The sequence below is a fragment of the Lygodium microphyllum genome, chromosome 10, assembly GCF_053477565.2.
Source record: "Lygodium microphyllum isolate KBCC chromosome 10, Lygodium_microphyllum_v1.1.10, whole genome shotgun sequence".
NCBI classification, from domain to species: Eukaryota; Viridiplantae; Streptophyta; class Polypodiopsida; order Schizaeales; family Lygodiaceae; genus Lygodium; species Lygodium microphyllum.
In genome coordinates this window covers 103,408,236-103,432,681 of record NC_141144.1, presented here as the reverse complement: position 1 = coordinate 103,432,681, position 24,446 = coordinate 103,408,236, and the positions used below count along the sequence as shown (strand labels likewise).

The window sequence follows — 24,446 nt, the reverse complement described above, 5'->3', positions numbered from 1 at the left end:
GGGCACGCAAGACAAGAAGGGTAAGTGCCACTATTGCAAGAAGCCAGGTCACTACATCACTGAGTGTAGAAAGCGCATAGCCAAGGAGAAGAAAAAGGAGTCAGGGATGTTTGCTTCTGATGCACCTTCCATTGCTACTGAGTCAACGTCCTTTGTTACTGACAGGGACTATTGTTTTTATACATGCAGTTATGACTCTTCTTGGGCTGATAAAGCATTTAGCTCTACTGAGGATGTAGGCACATGGTTTTTTGACAGTGGTGCTTCTAGGCACATAACATCATCGTAGAGATTTGTTTGCTTCTGTTATTGCAGCCCTGGTTGGCAAGTCTGTACAGTGTACTAACAATGTATCATACCCTGTTAGAGGTATTGGGGAGATTGTGTTGACAGCCATTGATGGATCTATTCTTCTCTTGTAGGATACCTTGTTTGTGTTGCCTGGTATAAAGAAGAATTTGTGATCTATTTCTTCTTTGGCACGGTGTGGTTTATGGGTCACCTTTGATGATGACAGATGCATGGTGAGAGATGAGGAACACATGACTTTGGTTTTGACTAGCACTCTATGTCATGGGTTGTATGAGTTGGATGCTCTTTCAGGTAATCGGTCGGTCTATTTAGCGTCCACTCTTACTCCAGCTATGTCACAGACAGAGTTATGGCATGCTCGCATGGGGCATGTAAACTATGGTAGCTTGATGCTTTTGCAGTGTGCACAGATGCTTGATGGTTTACCTCTCTTGGAGAGACCTCCTGAGTATTTATGTGACGGATGTATTTTGGGAAAAATGCATTATTTTTCGTTTCCCCGTGATGTTGCTTTTAGAGCCATTGCCAAGTTATAGATTGTGCACTCAGATGTATGTGGCCCTATGTAGGCAAAGTCATTGGGTGGTTGTTACTATTTCGTCACTTTTATTAATGACTTTACTCACTTCTGTTGGGTCTACTCTTTAGTGAAAATTTCAGAAGTATATGATGTATTTTTGGCTTTTCTAGCACTTGTTGAAAACCAATCTGGCTGTAGGGTGAAGACTCTCCATTGAGACTGAGGGGGGGAATACATGTCCTCTAAGCTGAATTCTTTTTTGAAGCAGAAGGGCATTGTTCATTAGTACACTACTGCTTATACTCCATAGCAGAATGGGTTTGCAGAGAGGAAGAATCGGTCACACATGGAGATAGCCAGATGTATGTTGAAAGCAAAGAGCTTGCCACCCAGTTTTTGGATGAAAGCAGTTATGCGTGCTTGCCATGTCTTGAATAGATGTCCCACCAAGGTATTAAAGAATATCAAGCCTTTTGAGGCTTGGAATAGCCGGAAACCTTCTGTTGGGCATTTTTGTACTTTTGGGTATCTTGCATATGCACACATTCCCAAGGTACTTAGGAAGAAGTTGGATAACAAGGCTGTCAAATGCATTTTTGTGGGGTACAACGGTGAGAGCAAAGGATTTAGATTATATGATCATGTCTCTAAAAAGGTATTTGTCAATAGGGATGTGGTTTTCGATGAAAAGTCAGATTATCCCTTGTTGGTTTTGACACATATCAGGCTGCCAGTGAATGTATTTGAAGGGTTGCAGCCCATTTCATTCGATGATACATCTGGAGCTTCAGTAAGTGACCTTAATGTTTAGCCAGGTGCTCCATTGGGTAATGTAGAAAATTAGCCCATGGCTGATCTGAATATTCAGCAAGGTGCTGAATCTGAAATTCAGCAAGAGCTTGTACACAGTTAGGAGGCTAGACAAATGCCTAGATAGTATTTATAGACTATGAAAGATAGTCATTTGGATGCGCCTATTGCTGGTCGTACTAGAAGGCAAGCTTGTATGCATGATGGTGCACATACCATGGAGTTTGTTATGGCAGCATATATAGTTGATGATTAGGAGGCTGAATGTTTTGAGGATGCACAACATAGTGTGCATTGGATGGCAGCAATGCAAGTTGAGTTTGATTCCATGATAAAGAATCAAACATGGGATTTAGTGTCTTTGTCTATTGGGAAGAAAGCCATTGGAACAAAATGGGTCTATAAGCTGAAAAGGAATGCAAATGGATCCATTGACAAGTATAAAGCCAGGCTTGTGGCCAAGGGCTACGCACAGAAGAAATGCATTGACTATGAGGAGACATGTGCTCCTACCTCTTGCCTGACTACCATTAGATCTATGGTTGCTTTGGTTGCCCATTATGGATGGACTGTGTATCAGCTAGATATAAAGTTTGCATTTTTACATGGGGAACTTCAATAAGAAGTGTATATACAACAACCCATTGGTTTTGCACTTGAGGGATTCAAACACTTGGTCTATAAGCTGGAAAAGGCTTTATATGCCTTGAAACCTTGAGCTTGGTATGCAAAGATTGATGCCTTTTTACTCAACCAAGGGTTCATAAAGGCTCATCAGAGTTTACCCTTTGCTTATGTAAAGAGGGGGGATCCTTGCTGGTCATATGTCTATATGTTGATGATCTTTTTCTTATAAGGACACATGCCGATTAGATTTCAACATTTAAACAAAATTTACAGCAAACTTTTGAGATGTCAAATTTGGCGCCTTTGCACTATTACTTGGGCATTTAGTTCATTCATGATGCTAGAGGCATTGGAGTGTCACAGTCGAGATACATTGGTAAACTTCTTGAGAGGTTTGGCTTATAAGATTGCAAGCCAGTTTGTACACCAATGGAACCTGGACTGAAGTTGTCATTGCATGATGACAGTGACTTGTTTGATATCCACACATATGCTCGCGAGCAGTTGGATTGGTGCACAGATTGAATGCTGGATGCGTGTGTTGTGAATGTCGAAAGGGCCCCAAGAACAAAGAACTCTACAAATCTTCATAATTTCAAGTACAAAGCAAAAGGGAATTTGCATGACATGAGACAAAATAGACAAATTGGGTGCAATTTTTCCCTATGCCTTCCGTGAGCGTTTCACAAGGCATGTATTTATAGATTTATTAATCTTCAAGCTAAAAAATAGTCTACTTTATAAATAGCATGCTTTTGTGTTTTTATTTGGGTTAGCCCAAATATAGAATAAAGTGTTTGAGCAAGATAAAGCGATAAAAAATTGGGCTGCATCCAAATACAATTATGAGATAATGAATTATTTTACTGAGCACCTATGCGTCTATAAAATGATAAAATATTTTTGTTGAGCGCCTTAGTAAATAAGCGCGTCTAAATAATTATTGGTGCTATGTCTCCACTAATAAGATGCGCGTCTATAAAAAATAATAATTCTTGTCGGCATTTGCATTAATACCATCGTATAGTGCTACGTAACGCCACTACTATGTGCTCTACACATCAACTGAAGCATTCACAATTGTCAGTAAATAAATATATAGAACCCAACAAAAGTGAATATCTAGCAGTCTTCAGCTACAAAATAATTAAATAGGTTGAAACCCTGTCCTAACCTTAATTTAATTCAAGTGTGCACTCTAAATGTGTAAATGTCCATTAATTTAATATATATTTTACAGAATCACCCACTGTGAAATCACCCACGTGCACATTAAATTAATCTAACGCCCGACAAGGACAGGCGTCCTCGTCAACTTCTCGCACAAGGAATCCACCTTGTGTATGAGCCCCAACAAATAAATAGTTTTACGGAATCCACCGAAAAACCTCACGGAATCCACCATGACATATATCTCTTGGTATCATAGCCCCGGGGTGGGATAGCAATTGTGCTCAATTGCTATTAGTTGAATGCGGAGCCAATAGTGAGGGGTAAGCACTTAGGTCGCGGGCGTGCATCCATTGGGCCTCTTCAATAGGATGATTTTTAAACTTAACCAAATACTTAGAATATCTACGGCCAGTTCTAGTGGTCATAAAGTCAATGTTTAAAATAGTTTTAGGTTTAAGGATTTCAGTTTCTTCTTCTAACAAAGGAGGGTTTTCATAGACAGGGTGGACATGTAATTGACTTCAAAATGGTCGTAACAAACTGATACGAAAAATATTATGAATCTTCCAATGTTTGGATAGTTCTAATTTAAATGCATTGTCATTTATCTTGTGAATTATTTTGAAAGATCCATAAAACCTAGGTGCTAATTTAACATCAGGGTGTTTCTCAACACTTTTCAATCTTCTCTTTTCAATGCGTAACCAAACACAATTACCAACATTGAAACTCGTGGCTTTTCTTTTCTTATTAGATTGTTTAGTGTATAATTGCTGGGCTTTCACCATCATGTCTTTGACTTGAGCAAAAATAGTGGCATGCGTATTGGCAATATCATCAGCAGCTTTAACTTTATTCGACAATGATATAACAAGTGCAGATAATCTATGTTGATAAATGATTTTAAAATGTGCTTTATGAGTAGCTGTGTGTGGTGTATTATTATATGCAAATTGAAGTAGATGCAAGTGTGTGTTCCATGTTTGTGGTTTTAAAATTGTGTATGTACGCAAAAGATTTAGAATTGTACTATTAGTAGCTTCTGTTTGTCCATTGGTTTTAAGATGGAATGTAGATGAGAAATCAATCTTAGTACCCAAATTAGCAAACAAAGTAGTCCAAAAATTATTACAAAATCTAGACTCATGATAAAAAATAGTAACTTTTGGCCAATCATGATTAGTAAAAACAGTCTTAAAAAATAATTATATAGCTTGAGATGCAGTTAATGTTTTCTTGCATGGTAGAAAATATGCTTGTTTACTAAATCGATCTACTATAGTCCAAATCATATCATGATTAGTTTGTGTATTAGACAAACCAGTTATAAAATACATTGAAATATATTCCTATGGACTGTTTCGAATTGGTAAAGGCATTAACAAACCATATTGCTTACCATGGTGTTGCTTTACTCTTTGGTAAATTAAACACTCAGTAATAAAGTTAGAAGCATCAGATTTCATTTGCGGCTAGTAAAAATTTTCAACCAATGTTCTTAAAGTGAAAATAATACCTTTATGATCTTGATATGAAAGTCAATGAATTTCGTGTAACACAAATGATCTGAACTGAATAGTGACACACAATCTTTTCTCATAAAACTTAAATCCATGAGAATAAGACAAAGAATCAATTGAAATCCAGTTATTAGCAATCGATTTGTTTCAATTAATTTGAAAACTGGGGTCATGGTTATAGGTATCCTTTATAGGAGTAAGGAAATCAAAGGATAGAATGGAAATATTATGGATACTTGGTTTTCTACTCAATGCATCAACAACAACATTTTCTCTTCCTTACTGATATTTAATAAGTGGATGAAAACTTTGAATGAAAGCAATCCATTTAATATGACGGCTAGAAATTTGTGGCTGACTAAGGAGATATTTGATACTTTGTTGCTCAGTTTTAATCATAAATTCGGATCCCGTTAGATAGTGTTTCCATTGACGTAAGGCTTGAACTATAGTTAACAATTCTTTATCATAGATGAAATACTTCAACTCAGAAGGTTTAAGTTTGCAACTAGAATAAGCTATGGGATGTGAATCTTGTATGAGGACAACTCCTATTCTTAATCCGCTAGTATTAATGACTACTAGGAAGAATGATCGACTAAAATCAGATAATTGCAAGATATGTGTATATGTTAAAGCATATTTTAACAAATCAAAAGATTTTTGCTGGTTGTTAAATTAATGATACATAACATATTTCTTTAATAATTTCGTTAAAGACAATGTAAGGAATGAAAAATTTCTCAGAAATTTTATATAAAAGTTGACAAGGCCTAAGAAAGAACGTAATTCATGTACATTTTTAGAGATTGGCCAACCCGAAATTGCCGCTATCTTTTTAGGATCAACGTGAATACTATCAGAAGAGACAATGTGATCTAAGTATTGAATCTGGGTTTGAAAAAATTCACTCTTGTCAGGGTTCCCATACGATTGATTCGTTTTTAACAATTTGAAAACTAAGGATAGACGTTTACAATGCTTATTATCATTTTTACTGAAAACCAAAATATCATTTAAAAAAATCACATAATTTTTATACTTAAAAAATATACGATGCATCATACGAGTGAATGTAGTTAGTATATTGGTTAAACCGAAAGACATAATAAGAAATTCATAATGACCAAACTGAGTTCTAAATGCAGTCTTAAAAATGTTAGGTGTATCCATGCGTACTTGATGATATTCAGACTTAGAATCTATCTTCCTAAAAACACTAACCCCTTGTAGTTTATCCATGAGATCATCTACCCTAGGGATCGGATATTTATTCTCAACAGTGATTTTGTTTAGGGCATGATAGTTAATGCACATTCTATAGGTATTATTTTTTTTCTTAACTAATAGGACAAGTGTATCAAAAGAAGAACTATTGGATCTAATGAGTCTTTGGTTCAACAGTTCCTTAACTTGTGTTTGAATTTTTTTTGTTCAATCTAATTGTGTCTACAAGGTGCTTTACATCGTGATTGAGAACGTGGAATGAAATCTATTTAATGGTCTTCAAGACGTGTAGATGGTAAACCAGGTGGTAAATTACCTGCAATACAATCTTCAAACTGTGAAAGAAATTGTGCATGCCTAGAATGTATGTTATTTTTCTTAGCTTCAATTTTATTCACCCATACTAAATATGATTTACTACCTTTTCTCAATGCACGTTTAATATGTGTGTGGCTATGCAGTGGAAAATTATCAAAAGTGTGCAATCTATGTAATGTGATTTGATTTCCGTTAAAATGAATATTCATAGAATGTGTGGAATAATCTATGTCAGTGTTATATTTTTGACGCCAAGGCATTTCTAAAATAATATCACTTGCTTGCAAATGCACAACTAAGAAATTTTTGCGCTCAACAAAATTACCGATTTTAATCCCTAAATCATTCATTTTTTATGTATCATTGTGTCTAGTGCTTAAGAATGCAGCCTTTATGTGATAATGAGTTGGAACAGTAGATAAATTCAATTCTTTTACTGACTTTGCAGAAATAAAATCATGCGTGCTTTCATCATCATGCAAAACAATCTTTTTTTGACCATGCAGAAAACATCTCATTGTTAATAACGAATGAGGATTTGGCGTACCTAGTAAAGTATCTGAAGCATGGCTAATATCATCATCATATTTAGTGAAGTCTGGCATATCTTCATGGTCCTCGTCCATCAGTTGATTTCAAGTAATTGATTTGAACAGCTTGCTTCTTGGACTGACAGTTCGCTGCTAAGTGTCCAAGTTGATGGCACTTGTAGCAAACCATAAGCTTTGCTTTGGAGACATTGTTGGTAAGTGTTGGAAGTTTGGGTATATTAGGTTTTGGTTGGAGGGAAGACTTAGGGTTTAAATTAGCAGTTGATGGTAAAGCAGGAGGTCGACTCCAAGGTTTACGGAAAGAAGAAGAAACAAAGTGATTTTAATTGAAATTTTCAGAAATTAGAATTAAATTCCTTTGTACCAAAGTTACCATTAACCGAAAGGTATTGCGATCGCTTTTCTTGTCCATAAATTTTATCCTCCGCATCATGTGCTAAACAAATGGTATCCTTCAAAGTCTTTGGCTTGAATATATTCACTTCTGTATAGAAGTGACCAAGCAAACTGGATATGTATTTGCGCTTGTGGGTCACCTCAGGAACATCTTCAAGCATTCGAAGTTGAAGTAAGGTACTCCAGAAACGCTTAGTGTATTGCGGGGTGGATTCACGATCTCTTTGTTGTAGGAGATCCCACTATTTGATGGCTTTCTCATGAAATTGAGGTGGAAGGAAATTCTGCAAAAATTTCTTTTGAAAGGCTTGCCAAGTAGAGGGACAATCAACACTCTTGTAGATAAGAGTCCACCATAATAATGCTCTGTCTGCCAAATGGTTAGTAACGCATTTAAGTTTATCTTTTTCAGCCTATTGCTCTTCACGAAGAGAGTCGTCAAATTGACTAATAAAAATAAGAACAATTTTGTCATCACGTTGCCCATTAAAAGTGCGGAATTTAAAATTTTTTTTACTTATCTTGGCCTCTTTCCTAAGAGCCTGTGCATGGAGTATCGCATTAATAGTACATCGAATGATATCTTCAGATTGCACTTCGTCTTACTCGACAGTGGATCGTTGAAGTGCAGCCAATTGTGCTTGCAAGTTTTGGCGTTTCCTTCACTGTTCTTGAAGCTGCATCATGATTAGATCCAATTTCTGTTCCATAGTCGGCTCTGGCAAATCGCCTTCAATCATAAAATTGTCCATATTATGATCCGACATATTGCAAAAATCTCAAACAATCTCACATACTCAAAATCTCATTAGAAGGATGAGCGTAGCTCAAATTTGGGTTTATAAGGCTTGCTTTTTGTGGATTTATATATATATATATATATATATATATATATATTGGGAGGAAGCAGCGTATGAGTAGGCGCTTCAAAATTTCGTAGGCGGCTTACATTATGCTACCGTTACGATTTTTCTTTTGCGATCCCAATAATTGGAACAGCCTTGTTCAAGCACAAACGTGATCTTCTTAGGCGGCCTGCGCGTGACAGTGCTCTTGCTGAATCTGGTTCAGCAACATTGGGAGAGTGAGTAGAATTTGAAGAAGTTTCAAAACCAGTTCGGTGTAAAAGATAATGTGAACATCCACTTGAGGAAGTAGATTTGTGATTTGGATGATTAAGCCTTGTTGGGTGGCTTAATTGACTTAAGCTTTAAAAGGCTTAAGTAACTCGACTGAATCTGCGCAGGTTGACGGTATGTGTTTGATGGAGTCACCATCAGCGAGTACATGCCGAAGTACTGGTGTGATGAGTTAGAGCTTAAGCTCTCTAAGCTTCAAAATAAAGCTTAGCACTATCATTAATATAAATTACTTAAAAAAAAAAGTTCTATGTTTCCTTTGTGAAAAACTTGTAAAAGAGACTTTATGAGTCGTCCTCCTGCTATTGCAAGAGGTCCTTCGTGATGTGAGTGCACGGATGGTGGTTTTTCACGGCCAGGAACACGCCTATGTTGTCAATTCGTCACGAGACAATCTCTAGAGCTTGTTCGTTCCAGGAGCTTTGTCTTCGTGCGAGATGGCAGACGATTGAAAGCTCTTGATCTCAGCTCCGCTTTGATACCACTGGTGCACAGATTGAATGCTAGACGCGTGCGTAGTGAATGTCGAAAGGTCCCCAAGAACAAAGAACTCTACAAACATTCATAATTTCAAGTATAAAGTAAAAGGGAATTTGTACGACATGAGACAAAAGAGACAAATTGGGTGCAATCTCTCCCCATGCCTTCCGTGAGCGCTTCACAAGGCATGTATTTATAGATTTATTAATCTTCAAGCTAAAAAATAGCTGACTTTACAAATAGCATGCTTTTGCATTTGCTCAAATATAGAATAAAGCGTTTGAGCAGCATAAAGCAACCAAAAAATTGGGCTGCACCCAAATACAATTATGAGATAATGAATTATTTTGTTGAGCGTCTATGTGTCTATAAAATGATAAAATATTTTGTTGAGCGCCTTAGTAAATAAGCGTGTCTAAATAATTATTGGTGCCACATCTCCACTAATAAGATACGTGCCTATAAAAAATAATAATTCTTGTCGGCATTTGAATTAACGCCATCGCCCAGAGCTACCCAGTGCTACTACTACTTGCTCTATACATCAATTGAAGCATTCACAATTGTCAGTAAATAAATATATAAAACCCAACAAAAGTGAGTATCTAGTAGTCTTCAGCTACAAAATAATTAAATAGGTTGGAACTCTTTCATAACCTTAATTTAATTCAAGTGCGCACTTTAAATGTGTAAATACCCATTAATTTAATATGTATTTTATGGAATCACCCACGTGCACATTAAATTAATTTGACACCTGAAAAGGATAGGCATGCCCGTCAACTTCTCCACAAGGAATCCACCTTATGTATGAGCCCCGGCAAATAAATAGTTTTACGGAATCCACCGAAAAACCTCGCGGAATTCATCATGGTCACAGAATCGAATCCACCGTGAAATATACCTTCTAGCATCGTGGATGCCTTATCTACCCATGCAACACTAGGCCGGACATAGAGTTTATAGTTTCACCCCTGAGCAGATATATGTATCAGCCACACATGTCACATAGGCAAGTTGCCAAGTGTGTTTTCCGTTACTTGCAGGTTACTAGGACTCTTAGATTGCTTTATGCCAAGGGGGGACCACTGCACTTACATGCTTACAGTGATTCTAATTGGGCTGGTGGTTATGATTCTCATCACTCCACTAGTGGAAATTGTTTCTTTCTTGGCTCATCTTGCATCTCTTGGCTTAGCAAGAAACAATCCACTGTTGCCACATTGTCATGTGAAGCTGAATACAAGACAGCTTTCACTACCACAGTTGAATGCGTATGGCTTAGATACTTGTTAGTTGATCTGGATGTATCTGTCATGGAGCCTACTCCTTTGTTCACTAACAGTTAGAGTGCCATTGCTGTGGCATGGAACCCAGTGTTCCATGCATGCATGAAGCACATTGAGATCCATTATCACGTTATCAGAGAGAGGCTACATGTAGGGGATATCAGCCTTGTCTACTGTCCTACCACTAGTAATGTGGCAAACGTCTTCATCGAAGCTCTTCCTCATGACAAATTTGAAGCATTTCACAATGCTTTAAATTTGATCTCCTTTGGTGGATGACCCTTGTATCTTGATCACTCTTCACTCCGGGGGGCTTTGTTGGGTTTGACTTACGTCTACGTCATAGAGGAGTGTCGATGATCTTTAGTAGGATACTGGGGTACTTTTTACTCTCCGTACGAGAGGTTTTTTTTCCCAGATTTATTTCCTTTATTTCATGTGTCTATGTTACACAGTTTTAGGCACTTATCGTGTTTCACACACTTTAGGTGTGAACACCCTCTTACAACCCTAAGGTTTAAGGGTTGTGCTTTGTACTTGCACCTTACACTTCAGATTATTGTATTGGGTGTCGTGCTCTCACTCTCTACACTGTCTACTCCACTCTCTACTGAGCTTCAATCTCTTCTTGGTCTCACAAATAGGTTCATTATTCTTCCTTATTATGTAAAAACACATTTATTGTGCAAAATATAAGGTATCATTGATTGGCTTATTCTAGTTTCCTATAACCAAGGTTTGTCATTTTCATAGAACGAGGGTCATTATGGAAAGAAGATAACTATATTGATTGAAAGAATAGGATTAAGATTGGTTCTTATTTCTATTGGCTTGTATGACACTATACTTGGACTTGAGCCTTTTCCTATTGATGCTTTGGTGCTAGTGAAATAAAAAATCACAAATTCTCTGTTGCCTTTGATTTGTGCAATACTATATAGGTCAACATCACTTAACTTCATGAGCTCACTTCAAATTAATACTTATCTTCTTGGTAATTTGGAAAGGATTGCAATATCTTGAAGACAATTTATAGCACTTGTCAGTGGTCATTGAATCGTAATCCTTTGGTATTTTAAGACCCACATGCCTTCTTAGAGCTCCCTAAGAGTACGGTGTTAGTTAGCATAAAATATGGCATGATCTTGGGTCATTTTAGTGCTTTCCCTTGCAATTGTCAACATCTCTTGCATATTGTGCAGAAAGACTACAGACTGCATTTTCACCCACCTTGAGCTCTGTGGTGGCAGTCGGTGGTTTCAGCTCATGACCGTACATAAGCATAAATGAGCTATAACTAGTAGCCGAATGCTTTGCACTGACATTAGCAAACTCAATTTGAGGAAGATAACACTCCTAATTAGATTGTCTATGGGAGATATATGCACGAAGTATATCCTTCATAGTTTGATTCATGCATTTGGTCTTTCCATTAGTTTTTGGATATTCCGAGGATGACATGGACAATTGAGTTTCTAGTTGTTGTGAGACCGTTTGCTAGAAATGGCTAGTGAACTCAGTCTATAAAGGTGTTCGACAAAGAGACTAGCCAACTCGGTTGTCTTTGTAGGAATGAATTGAGACATTTTTGTCAATCGGTCGACCACAATGGAGATCATGTCATGATCTTGATTTATATGGGGCAATCCTACTACAAAATCCATAGAAATGCTACTTCATTTCCTACCAAGGATTTTTAAAGGATCCAATATCCCTGCTTGTTTGTGCTCTTCAACTTTGTTAAGTTGACACTGCGGGTATTCACGCACATAAGGCTCGATCATAGTTTTAATATGCGGACAAGAAAAATAACGGGTTACCCAGGCCAAAGTCTAGTGTATGTCCGGGTGTCTAGTGCACGGTGCATCATGATACTCGTACAAAATTTTCTTGCGGATATCCTAATCTTTGGGCACACATACTTTACCTTGTTTAGAAAGTAATCCATTCAGAATGGAATCCTTTTCCACCATCTTTCTCTCAATAGTGAGCCTTTGAGCTTTCAAACTACCTAAGCTTCCTAGGTTGCTAGGTTCTCCTTGAACTAGTTGCTAGATCTTACCAAAGTGGAGATCGTTTTAGCAATGCCCTTTGAGAGAGATAGAAATTAGTCAAAATTTCAGAGAAGGACAAGGCATCGACTTCAAAAATTGGACTAAGAGCATCAACAACCAAATTAGTTGTGCCCTTTCTGTAATGAATTTTGAAGTCAAACTCTTGCATAATGAATGTCACAGGTTCTTCTAGCTCATCCACAATCATCAATGGATCTATAGCTCTAGTTGCTCCTGTATCTCCCCCACAATAGATTAGTTGAGATGGGACGAGCGTAGTGCCCAAGTTCGTGCTTTGTTTGCACTTTTGTACTAGAGATAGGTTATTCCGCATATTCGGTTGTGCACAACGGCCAAGGATGCTTGGGATAAGCTTGGTTTGTTGTAATCAGGTGCGCAATGAGGCTTGTGTAGCTTATTTACGTAAGCAGCTTGAGATGGAGCACATGATAGAGGGTGATTGTATGGATGTATACATTACACGTGTCAAGGATATCACGGAGTAGTTTGCTAATATTGATGAAATCATTCCCGATGCATCTCTTGTATCTACGGTCTTGGCTAGTTCTACTTGATATTTATTATATTTTTGCCACTACACTACATTTACTTGCAAAAGGAGATGCTAATGCTTACACATTTGATGCATTGGTATTACTATTGTTGCAAGAAGAGCAATCAAGGTTGAATCGCTCTAATATAAGTATGGATAATCAAGCATTTGCAGCTAGCCATTGAAACAAAGGGAAGTCATGGTAGCCCTTAAACTCAAAGGAAAAAGTCAAAACTACTTCTTCTATGGACTCCTCAAGCACCAAAGATGATGGTGCTAAGAAAAAGAGGTGCAATTATTGCAGAAAGAAGGGGCATGTTATTGAAGAATTCAAAAAGAGGATGATAAGTGAAAAGAAGAAACAATCGGGCATGAGTATTGCTGAAAATTCAGCAAATGCAAAGGATGCAACTGCACATTTGGCAAGCTTGGATATTGGTCAGTCTTATGCCTTTATTGAGCGTTGTTCATATGATCCTTCTTCACATGAGCATGGTCTTTCAGTTGCTGAAAATTGCAGCACATGGTATTTTAACAGTGGTGCTTCTAATAAGCACATAATGTTCTTTTGTAACTTGTTTGTATTACATGCAAATGTACAAAAGGGGGGGATCAATTATATATGCAAACAATGCTTCGTATGCAATTCAAGCCATTGGTGAGATTCCCATTATTGCAGTGGATGGGAAAACTATCATGCTTGAAAAGGTTTTGTATGTGCCAAGCATTAAAAAAAACTTGCTTTCATTTTCAGCCATTGCATGTGCTGGTTTTGTGGTTCAATTTCACGTGGATTGATATGGTGTCTATGATTGTAGTGATGGGGATGCCCTCATTGTCATTGGTACTTTGTACAATGGACTATATCGACTGGATTTATATGAAAGGAGAGCATCAGAGGATGCATTACATATTGATGCTAGTATTGTGGATGACACTAAGTTATGGTATGCTTGGTTTGGTCATCTTAATTATGGTAGTTTGCTATGCCTAAGATGCATTACATATTGATGCTAGTATTGTGGATGACACTAAGTTATGGCATGCTTGGTTTGGTCATCTTAATTATGGTAGTTTGCTATGCCTAAGAAGCAAAAATATGGTGCTCGATCTCCCTCCGTTGAAAGCACCTACTCACAATGTATATGAAAGTTGTATACTTGGCAAAATGCATCGTGCTTCATTTTCCAAGGGTGGTACTATGCATGGTGATAAAAAAATTATAGCTTGTACATAGTGATGTTTATGGGTCCATGGGTGTCAAATCCATCAAAGGATACTTGTACTTTGTTGCCTTCATTGATGACATAACTCATCATTATTTTGCATATGATTTGAAGTACAAATCTAGGCTTTAAAACATTCTTGGCCTTGGCTGAAAATGGCAATGGATGCAAGCTGATTACACTACGTACTGATTGCTGGGGGGACAGGGGTGTGTAATATATGTTATGGAAATTTAATTCCTTTTTGGATAAAAGGGGCATTCCTCCCACGTTGCATTTGTTGGTGTTCGACACACGGAGGTTGTCTTGCTGTGTTTTGAGATCTGTTTCAAAGTACAATACACTCTTCAACTCAAGTTCTCTGCCTTGATCCTAGAGATATGAGAGTTCAAGGTTCAGTATTTACTACATAGTGTGCTTGCTCCACAAGCATCGTATATTCAGTAGTCATTCACTTCATAATTCGTTGTGTTCATTGTCTTTGAGTTACCCTAATTCTAATTATGTTCTATGCTATTAGTTTGTGCTTTGTCGTACGATTGGTTTTGTGTGTTCTATGTTTAGAGCATTTCTTCACATGGTAGCAGAGTTAAATACTCTTTGAGAAACCTTGGCCTTTGATCGGAAAACTCATCCGTAGAAGTAGGAACAATAGAAGGATTAGATGACTTCGAACGTATTCACACCACCAATCTAGTCTCCACTGCCAAACATGTACAAAGATGATCATGGGTGGGCCTTGCAGTTTGCTATTGCCCGTCTAACATGGGCGGAAAACCATTGGGTTGACATGGAGTCCAAAGGCCATATCAGATTTCCGCTGCTAAGTATGATCTCATCCTTATGCATAGGGCTTAGTAGGAGGTTGAAGGTAAGCCAGAGTTATCTCCTTTAGATTTTGCACACATAACTAATGATCTTGCAGGACCTTCAAAATCTTCACTATAGACTCGCCATTTGCAAGTAGAATTTGGATCGGATTACACTCTACTTCCACAATACTTCTTTTCTTCAATGGTAGGTATGAACCCTCTTATGCCAGATTCTATGCCGACTGATTCTGTCTTTTCTATTGGATTGGGGGACGCTCATAAAGAAGGGACTGTGCAAAATAACCTTAGGTTTTTGAGTAATGAGAAAGACAGGTATTTTTTAATGAACTCAAAACTAGGTAAGAAGTTGAACGAAAAACTTGTAAGTGTTTCTTCTCTTCCTTTTCCTTCAAACAATTTTGTGTTTCTCATGGTCAATTTGGAGTATGTGTATCTTTATTCAATTCTCAATTTAATGCATTTAATGGACAAAAGGAACCAACTATGTTTCCCATAATAATATGAATCACTAATCCATTTGGGTTCCTACCCATTCCCCCCTCATCTTTCGTTGCATCTTTCTTTCGGCTTTCATTAAGTGCACCACATTTAATACCATACACCACATAAGAGGGCTTTACACACTTAGGCACAACCTTTAGGACCTCTATATATCCTTATCTGGGTGGTGTACCTGTGATGGAGACAAGACCTCTCTTCCCCATACTTTTTGATTATCCCTCTAGGAGTGCATCCTAGATATACTGGAGTGTGGATTGTTTGGAATTGCAGTTTGAGTTTATGGCATTACCTACCCAGTGTCCACACCTATACCTATGGTACCATATGCGACTATGACAGTATCAGTACCTCTACATCAATCGTTACTTCTTGGACATTAGCAGCTACTACTCCTTATCCACCACTGGTCTTGGTACCTCTGGACCTATGCCATCTTTATTTCTGTCTATCCACCACTACCCCCTCCTCATTATCCATCACCACCACCACGACCACCATCTTATCCTCCACCTATCCCACCTATTCACCTTCACAGACACCTCATGGTTGTAGCTTCTCATTTTCCAAGCATGCTTTTAATGACAAGACTCATTCAATGGGTAAAACTACACTACTTGGTCAAACTTGATGAGGCATGTCTTAGACTCTCAAAACCTATGGGATTTAGTGTAGTGGAGAAAATACACAAAGATAATTTGTTTCTTTGAAGTTGTTCAAAGGAACTTGGTATCTTATAGTATAACATTTGAAGGCAAATATGACATCTTTCTTTTCAATATAAGTGATGGAAGAAGACACAATGTGCATGGATACCTTTGGACTTTGAAGAAAGGAATGATCACTTTACAATGATTGACTACTTGAAGGATAAGGATCGAATGTGTTTATTAGTAAACAAGAAATGGACATTGACAGACATCAGAGAAGCAATTTAAAGTCTATCAGTAACCATGGATACATTATCTTTGGGTGTTGTCTAGGGTGGCGCACCATTGTGTGGATGCCTAGAGAAACAAGTGACTAAAATGTGGACGCAAATCCTTTTTGGAGCTATCATTGCGAAACCTTAAATGAAGTGTGTGAACAGAAAAAGTAGTTTCTGATGCGAGGAGGCATATTCCACGGTGGATTCCGTGATTATATTTATTTGCCGAGGCTCGTACACCAGGTGGATTTCTTGCGTGAGAAGTTGACGGGGACACGTGTTCTTTTCGAGTGTCAGATTAATTTAGTGTGCACGTGGGTGATTCCATAGTGGGTGTTTCCGTAAAATACATATTAAATTAATGGACGTTTAGGAGTTTAGAGTGTGCACTCGAATTAAATTAAGGTCAGGACAGAGTTCTAACCTATTTCATTATTTTGTAGCTGAAGATTGCTAGGTATTCACTTTTGTTGGGTTTTATTTAATTATTTTCTAACAATTGTGAATACTTTAGTTGATGTGTAGAGCAGGCGGCAATGGAGTTGGATAGCATTAGGCGATGACGTGAATCCAAATGCCTAGAAGAATCACTATTTTTGATGGGCACGTGCCTTATCACTAAAGGCGTGGCGCCAATATTTATTTAAGTGCGCTTATTTATTAAAGCACTTGACAAAATATTTATTATCTTGTATCCGTATAGGCGCTCGGTTAAATATTTCATTATTTCATATTTGTATTTGGGCACAACCTGACTTTTAGGCGTTCAAACGCCTGACTTAATAATTGGACAAACGTAAATGCAAAAGCAAAAAACATGCTATTTGTAAAGTGGGTTATTTTTGGGCTTGAAGATAAATAAATCTATAAATACATGCCTTGTGAAGTACTGCTCACACAAGGCATGGAGGGAGATTATACTTAATTTGTCTTTTTGTCTCATGTCGTGCAAATTCCCTTTTGCTTTTACACTTGAAATTATGAAGGATTGTAGAGTTCTTTGTTCTTGGGAACCTTGCGGGATTCACTATGCACACATACAACATCCGATCTGTATACCAGTGGTATCAAAGGGAAATTGAGATCAAGAGCTTCCAATCGCTTGTCATCTCGCGCGAAGTCGAAGCTCTTAGAACGAACATGCTCTAAAGGCAAACTGACAACACAGGTGTGTTCGTGGCGGTGAAGAACCCCCTGCTCTATCCTTTGATCGCGAAGGATTTTTCACAGGAGGTAGAGTACCACTCATGAAGTTTCTTTACAAGTCGTTTTTTTTCACAGAGAAGCAGACAAGAGTTTTATGAATTTTGAGTTTATAAGCTCGAGAAGCTTAAAGGGAGCTTAAGCTCTTCAAAACTTCACGATTTGTGGCGGAAGTATGTACTCACCGGCTGTGACTCCAGCGAAAACATGCCGTTGTCCTGGGCCGAATTTATCAAATTGCTTAAGCTTTTCAAAAGCTTTAAGCTACTAAGCTTAATCTAAAGCTTAAAGTTTCAATTACCAATCTCTTACATAGTAGGCATTTATACCGTGGTACTCTTAAACCGGTTTTGAAGTTTCAGCAAGCCCATGTTCCCACCTGCGACTTGGCTGAACGGATTTACAGCAAGTAGGTTGTCACGTGCAGTCTATGCAGAAGGCTATTTTGCTTGGAAAAAGACCGTTTTCAATTGTCATACTCGAGAAAAGCAAGATCGTAAAAGCAAAGGCATACTAATAAATGAAGCCACTTCGTGGTGATCTTCACACGTGACTAGAAGACGAGCGACGGATCTTCAATCAAATCTAGGATGTTGGATCATAATATAGACGATTTTATGGGTGAAGGCGATTTGCCAGAGCCGACTATGGAGCAGAAATTGGATCTAATCATGATGCAGCTTCAAGAAGAGCGAAGGACCTGTGAAAACTTATAGGCACAATTGGTTACACTTCAACAATCCACTATCGATCAAGACAGAGCATAATCTTAAGATGCTATTCAACGTACTATTGATGCGACACTCGACGCACAAGCTCTTAGGAAAGAGACCAAGATAAGTAAAAGAAATTTTAAATTTCACATTTTTAATGGGCAACGTGATGGCAAAATTATTCTTGCTTTCATTAGTCAGTTTGATAACTATCCTCGTAAAGAGCAATATGCTGAAAAAGATAAATTTAAATGCGCCACTAACCATTTAGCAGACATAGCATTATTATGGTGAACTCTTGTCCGTAAGAGTGTTGATTGTCTCTCTATTTGGGAAGCCTTTCAAAAGAAATTTTTACAGAATTTCCTTCTGCCTCAATTCCATTAGAAAGCCATCAAATAGTGGGATGTCCTACAACAAAGAGATCATGAATTCATCCCGTAATACACTGAGCGTTTTTGGAGTGCCTTACTTCAACTTCGAACGCTTAAAGATGTACTTGCAAACCGGACACCGAGTGACCAAGCAAATTGGATATGTACTTGCAAATCAGACATCTAAGCGTTCGAAGTTGAAATCGGTGATTATGTTGAGCGTAGAAATTTCTTGGTTGTGCCTTTGCAAGCTAGTAATATTATTTTAGGAATGCCTTGGCGTCACAAATATAACCTTGATATAGATTATTCAACACATTCTATGAAAATTTATTTTAATAGAAATCAAATTACATTACATGGATAGCATATCTTTGATAATTTTCCACTGCTTAGTTACACACATACTAAATGTGTATTGAGAAAAGATAGTAAATCATATTTAGTATGGGTGAATGAAATTGAAGCTAAGGGAAATTAGATGCATCATAGACATGCACAATTTCTTTCACAATTTAAAGATTGTTTTGTTGGTGATTTACCACTTGGTTTACCACCTACACGTCTCGAAGACCATAAAATAGATATAATCCCAAGTTCTCAACCACTATGTAAAGCACCTTATAGACTTAATCAAATTGAATAAAAAGAAATCTAAACACATGTTGAAACGAGGATTCATTAGGCCCAGTAGTTCTCCTTTTGGTGCACTTGTCCTATTAGTTAAGAAGAAAAATAACACCTATAGGATGTTCATTGACTATCGTGCCCTAAACAAAATCACTGTTAAGAATAGATATCCGATCCCTAGGGACGACGACTTCATGAATAAACTACAAGGGATACGCTTGGATACACGTGTCATTTTTAATACTCCATTTAGAACTCAATTTGGTCATTATGAATTTCTTGTTATGCCTTTCGGTTTGACCAATGCATCAACTACATTCAGTCGTACGATACATCATATATTTTTGAAGTATAAGAATTGTGTGATTGTTTTCTTTGATGATATTTTGGTTTTCAGTAAGGATGAGAATGAGCATTGTGAATATCTATCCTTAGTTATCAAATTGTTGAAAGAAATAAATTGTATACTAACCGTGACAAGAGTGAAATTTTCCAAATCCAGATTGAATACTTAGGTCACATCGTTATTTTGATAGTATTCACGTTGATCCTAAAAAGATAGAGGTAAATTTGAATTGGCCAATTTCTAAAAATGTGCATGAGTTACGTTCTTTCTTAGGCCTTGCTAGCTTTTATAGAAAATTTGTGAGAAATTTTTCATTGCATTGCCTTTGAAGAAATTGTGAAAGAAAGGTGTTATGTATCGTTGGTCTGATAAGGAGCAAGAGTCTTTTGATTTGTTGAAATATGCTTTAACACATGTACCTGTCTTCCAATTACTTGATTTTAGTTGACCATTCTTCCTAGTAGTCACTGATACTAGTGGATCAGGAATAAGAGCTGTTCTCATGCAAGACTTACATCCCATAGTCTATTCTAGTTGCAAACTTAAACCTTCTGAGTTGAAGTATTTCACCTATGATAAAGAATTCTTAGTTGTAGTTCAAGCCTTACGTCAATGGAAACACTATTTGATGGGATCCAAATTTATGATTAAAACTGAGCAACAAAGTATTATGTTGCCGATGCCTTGAGTAGAAGACCAAGTATTCATAATATTTCCGTTCTATCCTTTGATTTCCTTACTCCTATGAAGGATACTTATGACCATGACCTCAGTTTTCAAGCTGATTAGAACAAATTAGTTGCTAATAACTAGATTTCAATTGATTCTTTGTCTTATTCTGATGGATTTATGTTTTATGAGAAAAGATTGTGTATCACTGTTCTATTTAGATTATTTGTATTGTATGAAATTCATTGTTCTCCATATCAAGGTCATAGAGATATTATTTTCGTATTAAGAACATTGGTTGAAGATTTTTACTGGCTGTAAATGAAATCTGATATGTCTAACTTTGTTACTGAGTGTTTAATTTGCCCAAGAGTCAAGCGACATCATGGTAAACAATAATGTCTTTACCAATTCCCGATTCTCCATGGAAATATATTTCAATGGATTTTATAGCTCGTTTACCTAATACACAAGCTAATCATGATATGATTTAAACTATAGTAAATCGATTTAGTAAACAAGCATATTTTCTACTATGCAAAAAAACATTAACTGTATCTCAAGTTGCACAATTGTTCTTGAAGACTTGTTTCTCTAACGATAGTTTGCTAAAAGTTATTATTTCCGATTACGATTTTAGATTTTGTAATAATTTTTAGACTACTTTGTTTGCTAATTTGGGTACTAAGATTGATTTCTTATTTGCATTCCATCCTGAAATCAATGGGCAAACAGAAGCTACTAATAGTACAATTCTAGATCTTTTGCGTGCATATACAATTTCTAAACCACAAACATGAGATACACATTTACATCTACTTTGATTTGCATACAATAATACACCACATAGAGCTACTTATAAAGTACATTTTGAAATCATTTATCGACATAGATTGCCTAAACCCGTTACATCATTGTCGAATAAAGTTAAAGCTGTTGATGATATTGCTAATACGTATGCTACTATTTTTGTTCAAGTCAAAGACACGATTACGAAGGCCTAATAATCATACACTAAACAAGCTAATAAGAAAAGACAAGCCGTGAGTTTCAATATTGGTGATTATGTTTGGTTACGTATTGAAAAGTATTGAGAAACACCTTGTTGTTAAATTAGCACCTAGGTTTTATGGACCTTTCAAAATAATTCACAAGATCAATGATAATGCATTTAAATTAGAACTACCCAAACATTGGAAGATTCATAATACTTTTCATATCAGTTTGTAACAATCTTTCAGAGGCCAATTACTTGTCTACCCTGTCTAGGAAAACCCTTTTTTGTTAGAAGAAGAAACTGAAATCCTTGAACCTGAAACTATTCTAGACATTGACTTTATGACCACTAGAACTGGCTGTAGATATTTTAGATATTTGGTTAAGTTTAAAAATCATCTTCTTGAAGAGACCCAATGGATGCACACTCCCGATCTAAGTGCTTATCCCTCACTGCTCTTTCCACATTGAGTTAATAATAATTGAGGATAATTGCTATGCCACCCCTGGGGTATGATGCCAAGAGGTATATTCCACAGTGGATTTTGTGATTATATTTATTTGCCGGGGCTCGTACACAAGGTGGATTCCTGTGCGAGAAGTTGACGAGGACGCCTGTTCTTTTCGGATGTCAGATTAATTTAATGTGCAGGTGGGTGATTCCATAGCGGGTGATTCTGTAAAATATATATTAAATTAATGGACGTTTACGAGTTTAGAGTGCACACTCGAATTAAATTAAGGTCAGGACAGAGTTTCAACCTATGCTAAGTATTCACTTTTGTTGGGTTTTATTTAATTATTTTCTAACAATTGTGAATGCTTCAGTTGATGTGTAGAGCAAGCGGCGATGGCATTGGGTAGCATCGAGTGATGACGTGAATTCAAATACCTAGAAGAATTACTTTTTTTGATGGGCGTGGGTCTTATCACTAAAGATGTGGCGCGAATATTTATTTAAGTGTGCTTATTTATTAAAGCACTTAACAAAACATTTATTATCTTGTATGCGCATAGGTGCTTGGTTAAATATTTCATTATTTGATATTTATATTTGGGCACAGCCTGACTTTTGGGCACCGAAACACCTTACTCTATAATTGGGCAAACGCAAACACAAAAGCAAAAAGCATGCTATTTGTAAAGTGGGCTATTTTTGGGCTTGAAGATAAATAAATCTATAAATACATGCCTTGTGAAGCTCTCACACAAGGCATGGGGGGAGATTGTACCCAATTTGTCGTTTTATCTCATATCGTGCAAATTCCCTTTTGCTTTTGCACTTGAAATTATGAAGGATTGTAGAGTTCTTTGTTCTTGGGGATCTTCGGCATTCACTACGCACTCATATAACATCCGATTTGCGCACCAGTTTCTTAATAGGGGCAGCTTTAAGGCCTTTCGAAAATACTTTTATATTTCAAATGGTTAGAGAAGGACGTTTTAGCAACCAATAATGAATAAATTACAAAAAAAAAAAAAAAAACAGGAAGTGGGATGTTTCACGTGATTCACTTGCCTTCTAGATAGAAAAGTCAGTCTAGAAAGATTCAACCAGTCCCCCCCTCCCCAAGCACCCCATGTCAGCCAGAAAATAGCCACGCAAGTAATTGTGATGGCTCAATTCTACCATACAGGCACGCAGATTGATGAACAATTTGTTCAAAGCCATCACAATCTCTCTGACCTGACTACCATGGTCCTCTGTGCATAGTTTCAAGGGGTCCCCTCCCAGAATGAATGATCTCTCTGTATGTGTGTGTGTGTGTGTGTGTGTGTGTGTCTCATTGATTTAAAAGGATGACTCCCTCTCTTTGCCCGACAAAAATTTCTCCTTGTGTTCTCTTTCCACAATTAGAATCTTCTTCTCACTCCTTGATGGCCAACATTTAGAATCAATGTTAAGCTAACATTTAATCTTAATAAATAGGACTTGGCTGCCCTAACCCCTCAGTGCCCTCAGTGCACTATGTCACTTCATGACCACTGTGACCAATGCTACAAGTGCCCATCCAGATGTCCAAGGACATAGTAGCGGCTCTCCACCTTCCAATGTATTTGGGCCTAATGATGAGTTGCCCTCATGAGTCACAAGTCATTTTGTATTTTGTCATTTTGAGTCCTTAATAGCATGTGCCATAGTAGATGCCCTTTTGTATATTTTTGGAGCACTAGGACACGTTACATGACCCTTGTTTCAACTCTTATATGGCCTTGTAATTGTTTTCTAAATTTTAATTCATGAAACTTTGTACTTTCCATGATCTATCTTTAAGTTGCACATTTTACTCGTGTCTATGCTGATTTTATATATAATTTTAGATGTATGTTTTTAATGAGCATACAAAACAACATATTTTATCTTAAATTTTTTCTGTATGTTCCATACTCTACATTTTCACATACTGAATGTATAGTGCTAAACGTACGAAACCACCTTGATGTGCAGATATGCTCCTTCAGTGCTGTTGCTGAGGCGTTTTGAAGCCTTGGGCAAGACTCATATATCAGCATCCGCCAGAAGTGACAGTGGTGGAGCTATGTCAAGAGTGGGCACTGCTCTTCGTGACTCTGTATATGCTAATTTGAACACACTGATTGATGAAGGAACCACTCAGTTTCTCCCTGAAATACATGAGGATCGAGAACAAGTATGAAATTTTATGGTCTGTTCCAAGAATACTTAACCTTGTAATGGGTGTCAATGTGTGGCCCTGTTAAACTGTTGTCTATTTTTTGCATGTATACCAGAAGTTTACCGTTCATTTTCAAGGACATAAGCCTGGACTTGTTCTTGTTGTTGCCACTGCTGAAAGCACAGAGACTTTGACAGCCCCTCTGCGTAGATGTTTTACTCATGAGGTAACCATGAAATCCCCAGATGAGCAGCAGCGATCGGAGCTCCTTCATCATTTTCTTCACCCTGACAGGAACTGCAATATTGTGTCTCAGCAAAAAGATTTAAAGGAAAATGAGGTTTGCTAGTACACCCTTTATGCACTTGGTTACTAGAGAAGGCAATTCTGTAATGATTCTATGTTCCTTTCCCTTATGTTTTCTG

At 37.2% G+C, this 24,446-nt stretch overlaps 1 protein-coding gene across 1 annotated transcript in view; it reads left to right on the top strand.

Annotated features, from left to right (window-relative positions):
• Positions 1 to 24,446, top strand: part of PEX6 (peroxin 6) — a 117,609-nt gene that overhangs the window by 25,857 nt on the left and 67,306 nt on the right. The window contains exons 5-6 of the mRNA XM_087686698.1: positions 23,835 to 24,036; positions 24,137 to 24,361. Coding sequence (XP_087542824.1) covers positions 23,835 to 24,036; positions 24,137 to 24,361 — 427 coding nt within the window. The remainder of the gene's footprint in view (positions 1 to 23,834; positions 24,037 to 24,136; positions 24,362 to 24,446) is intronic.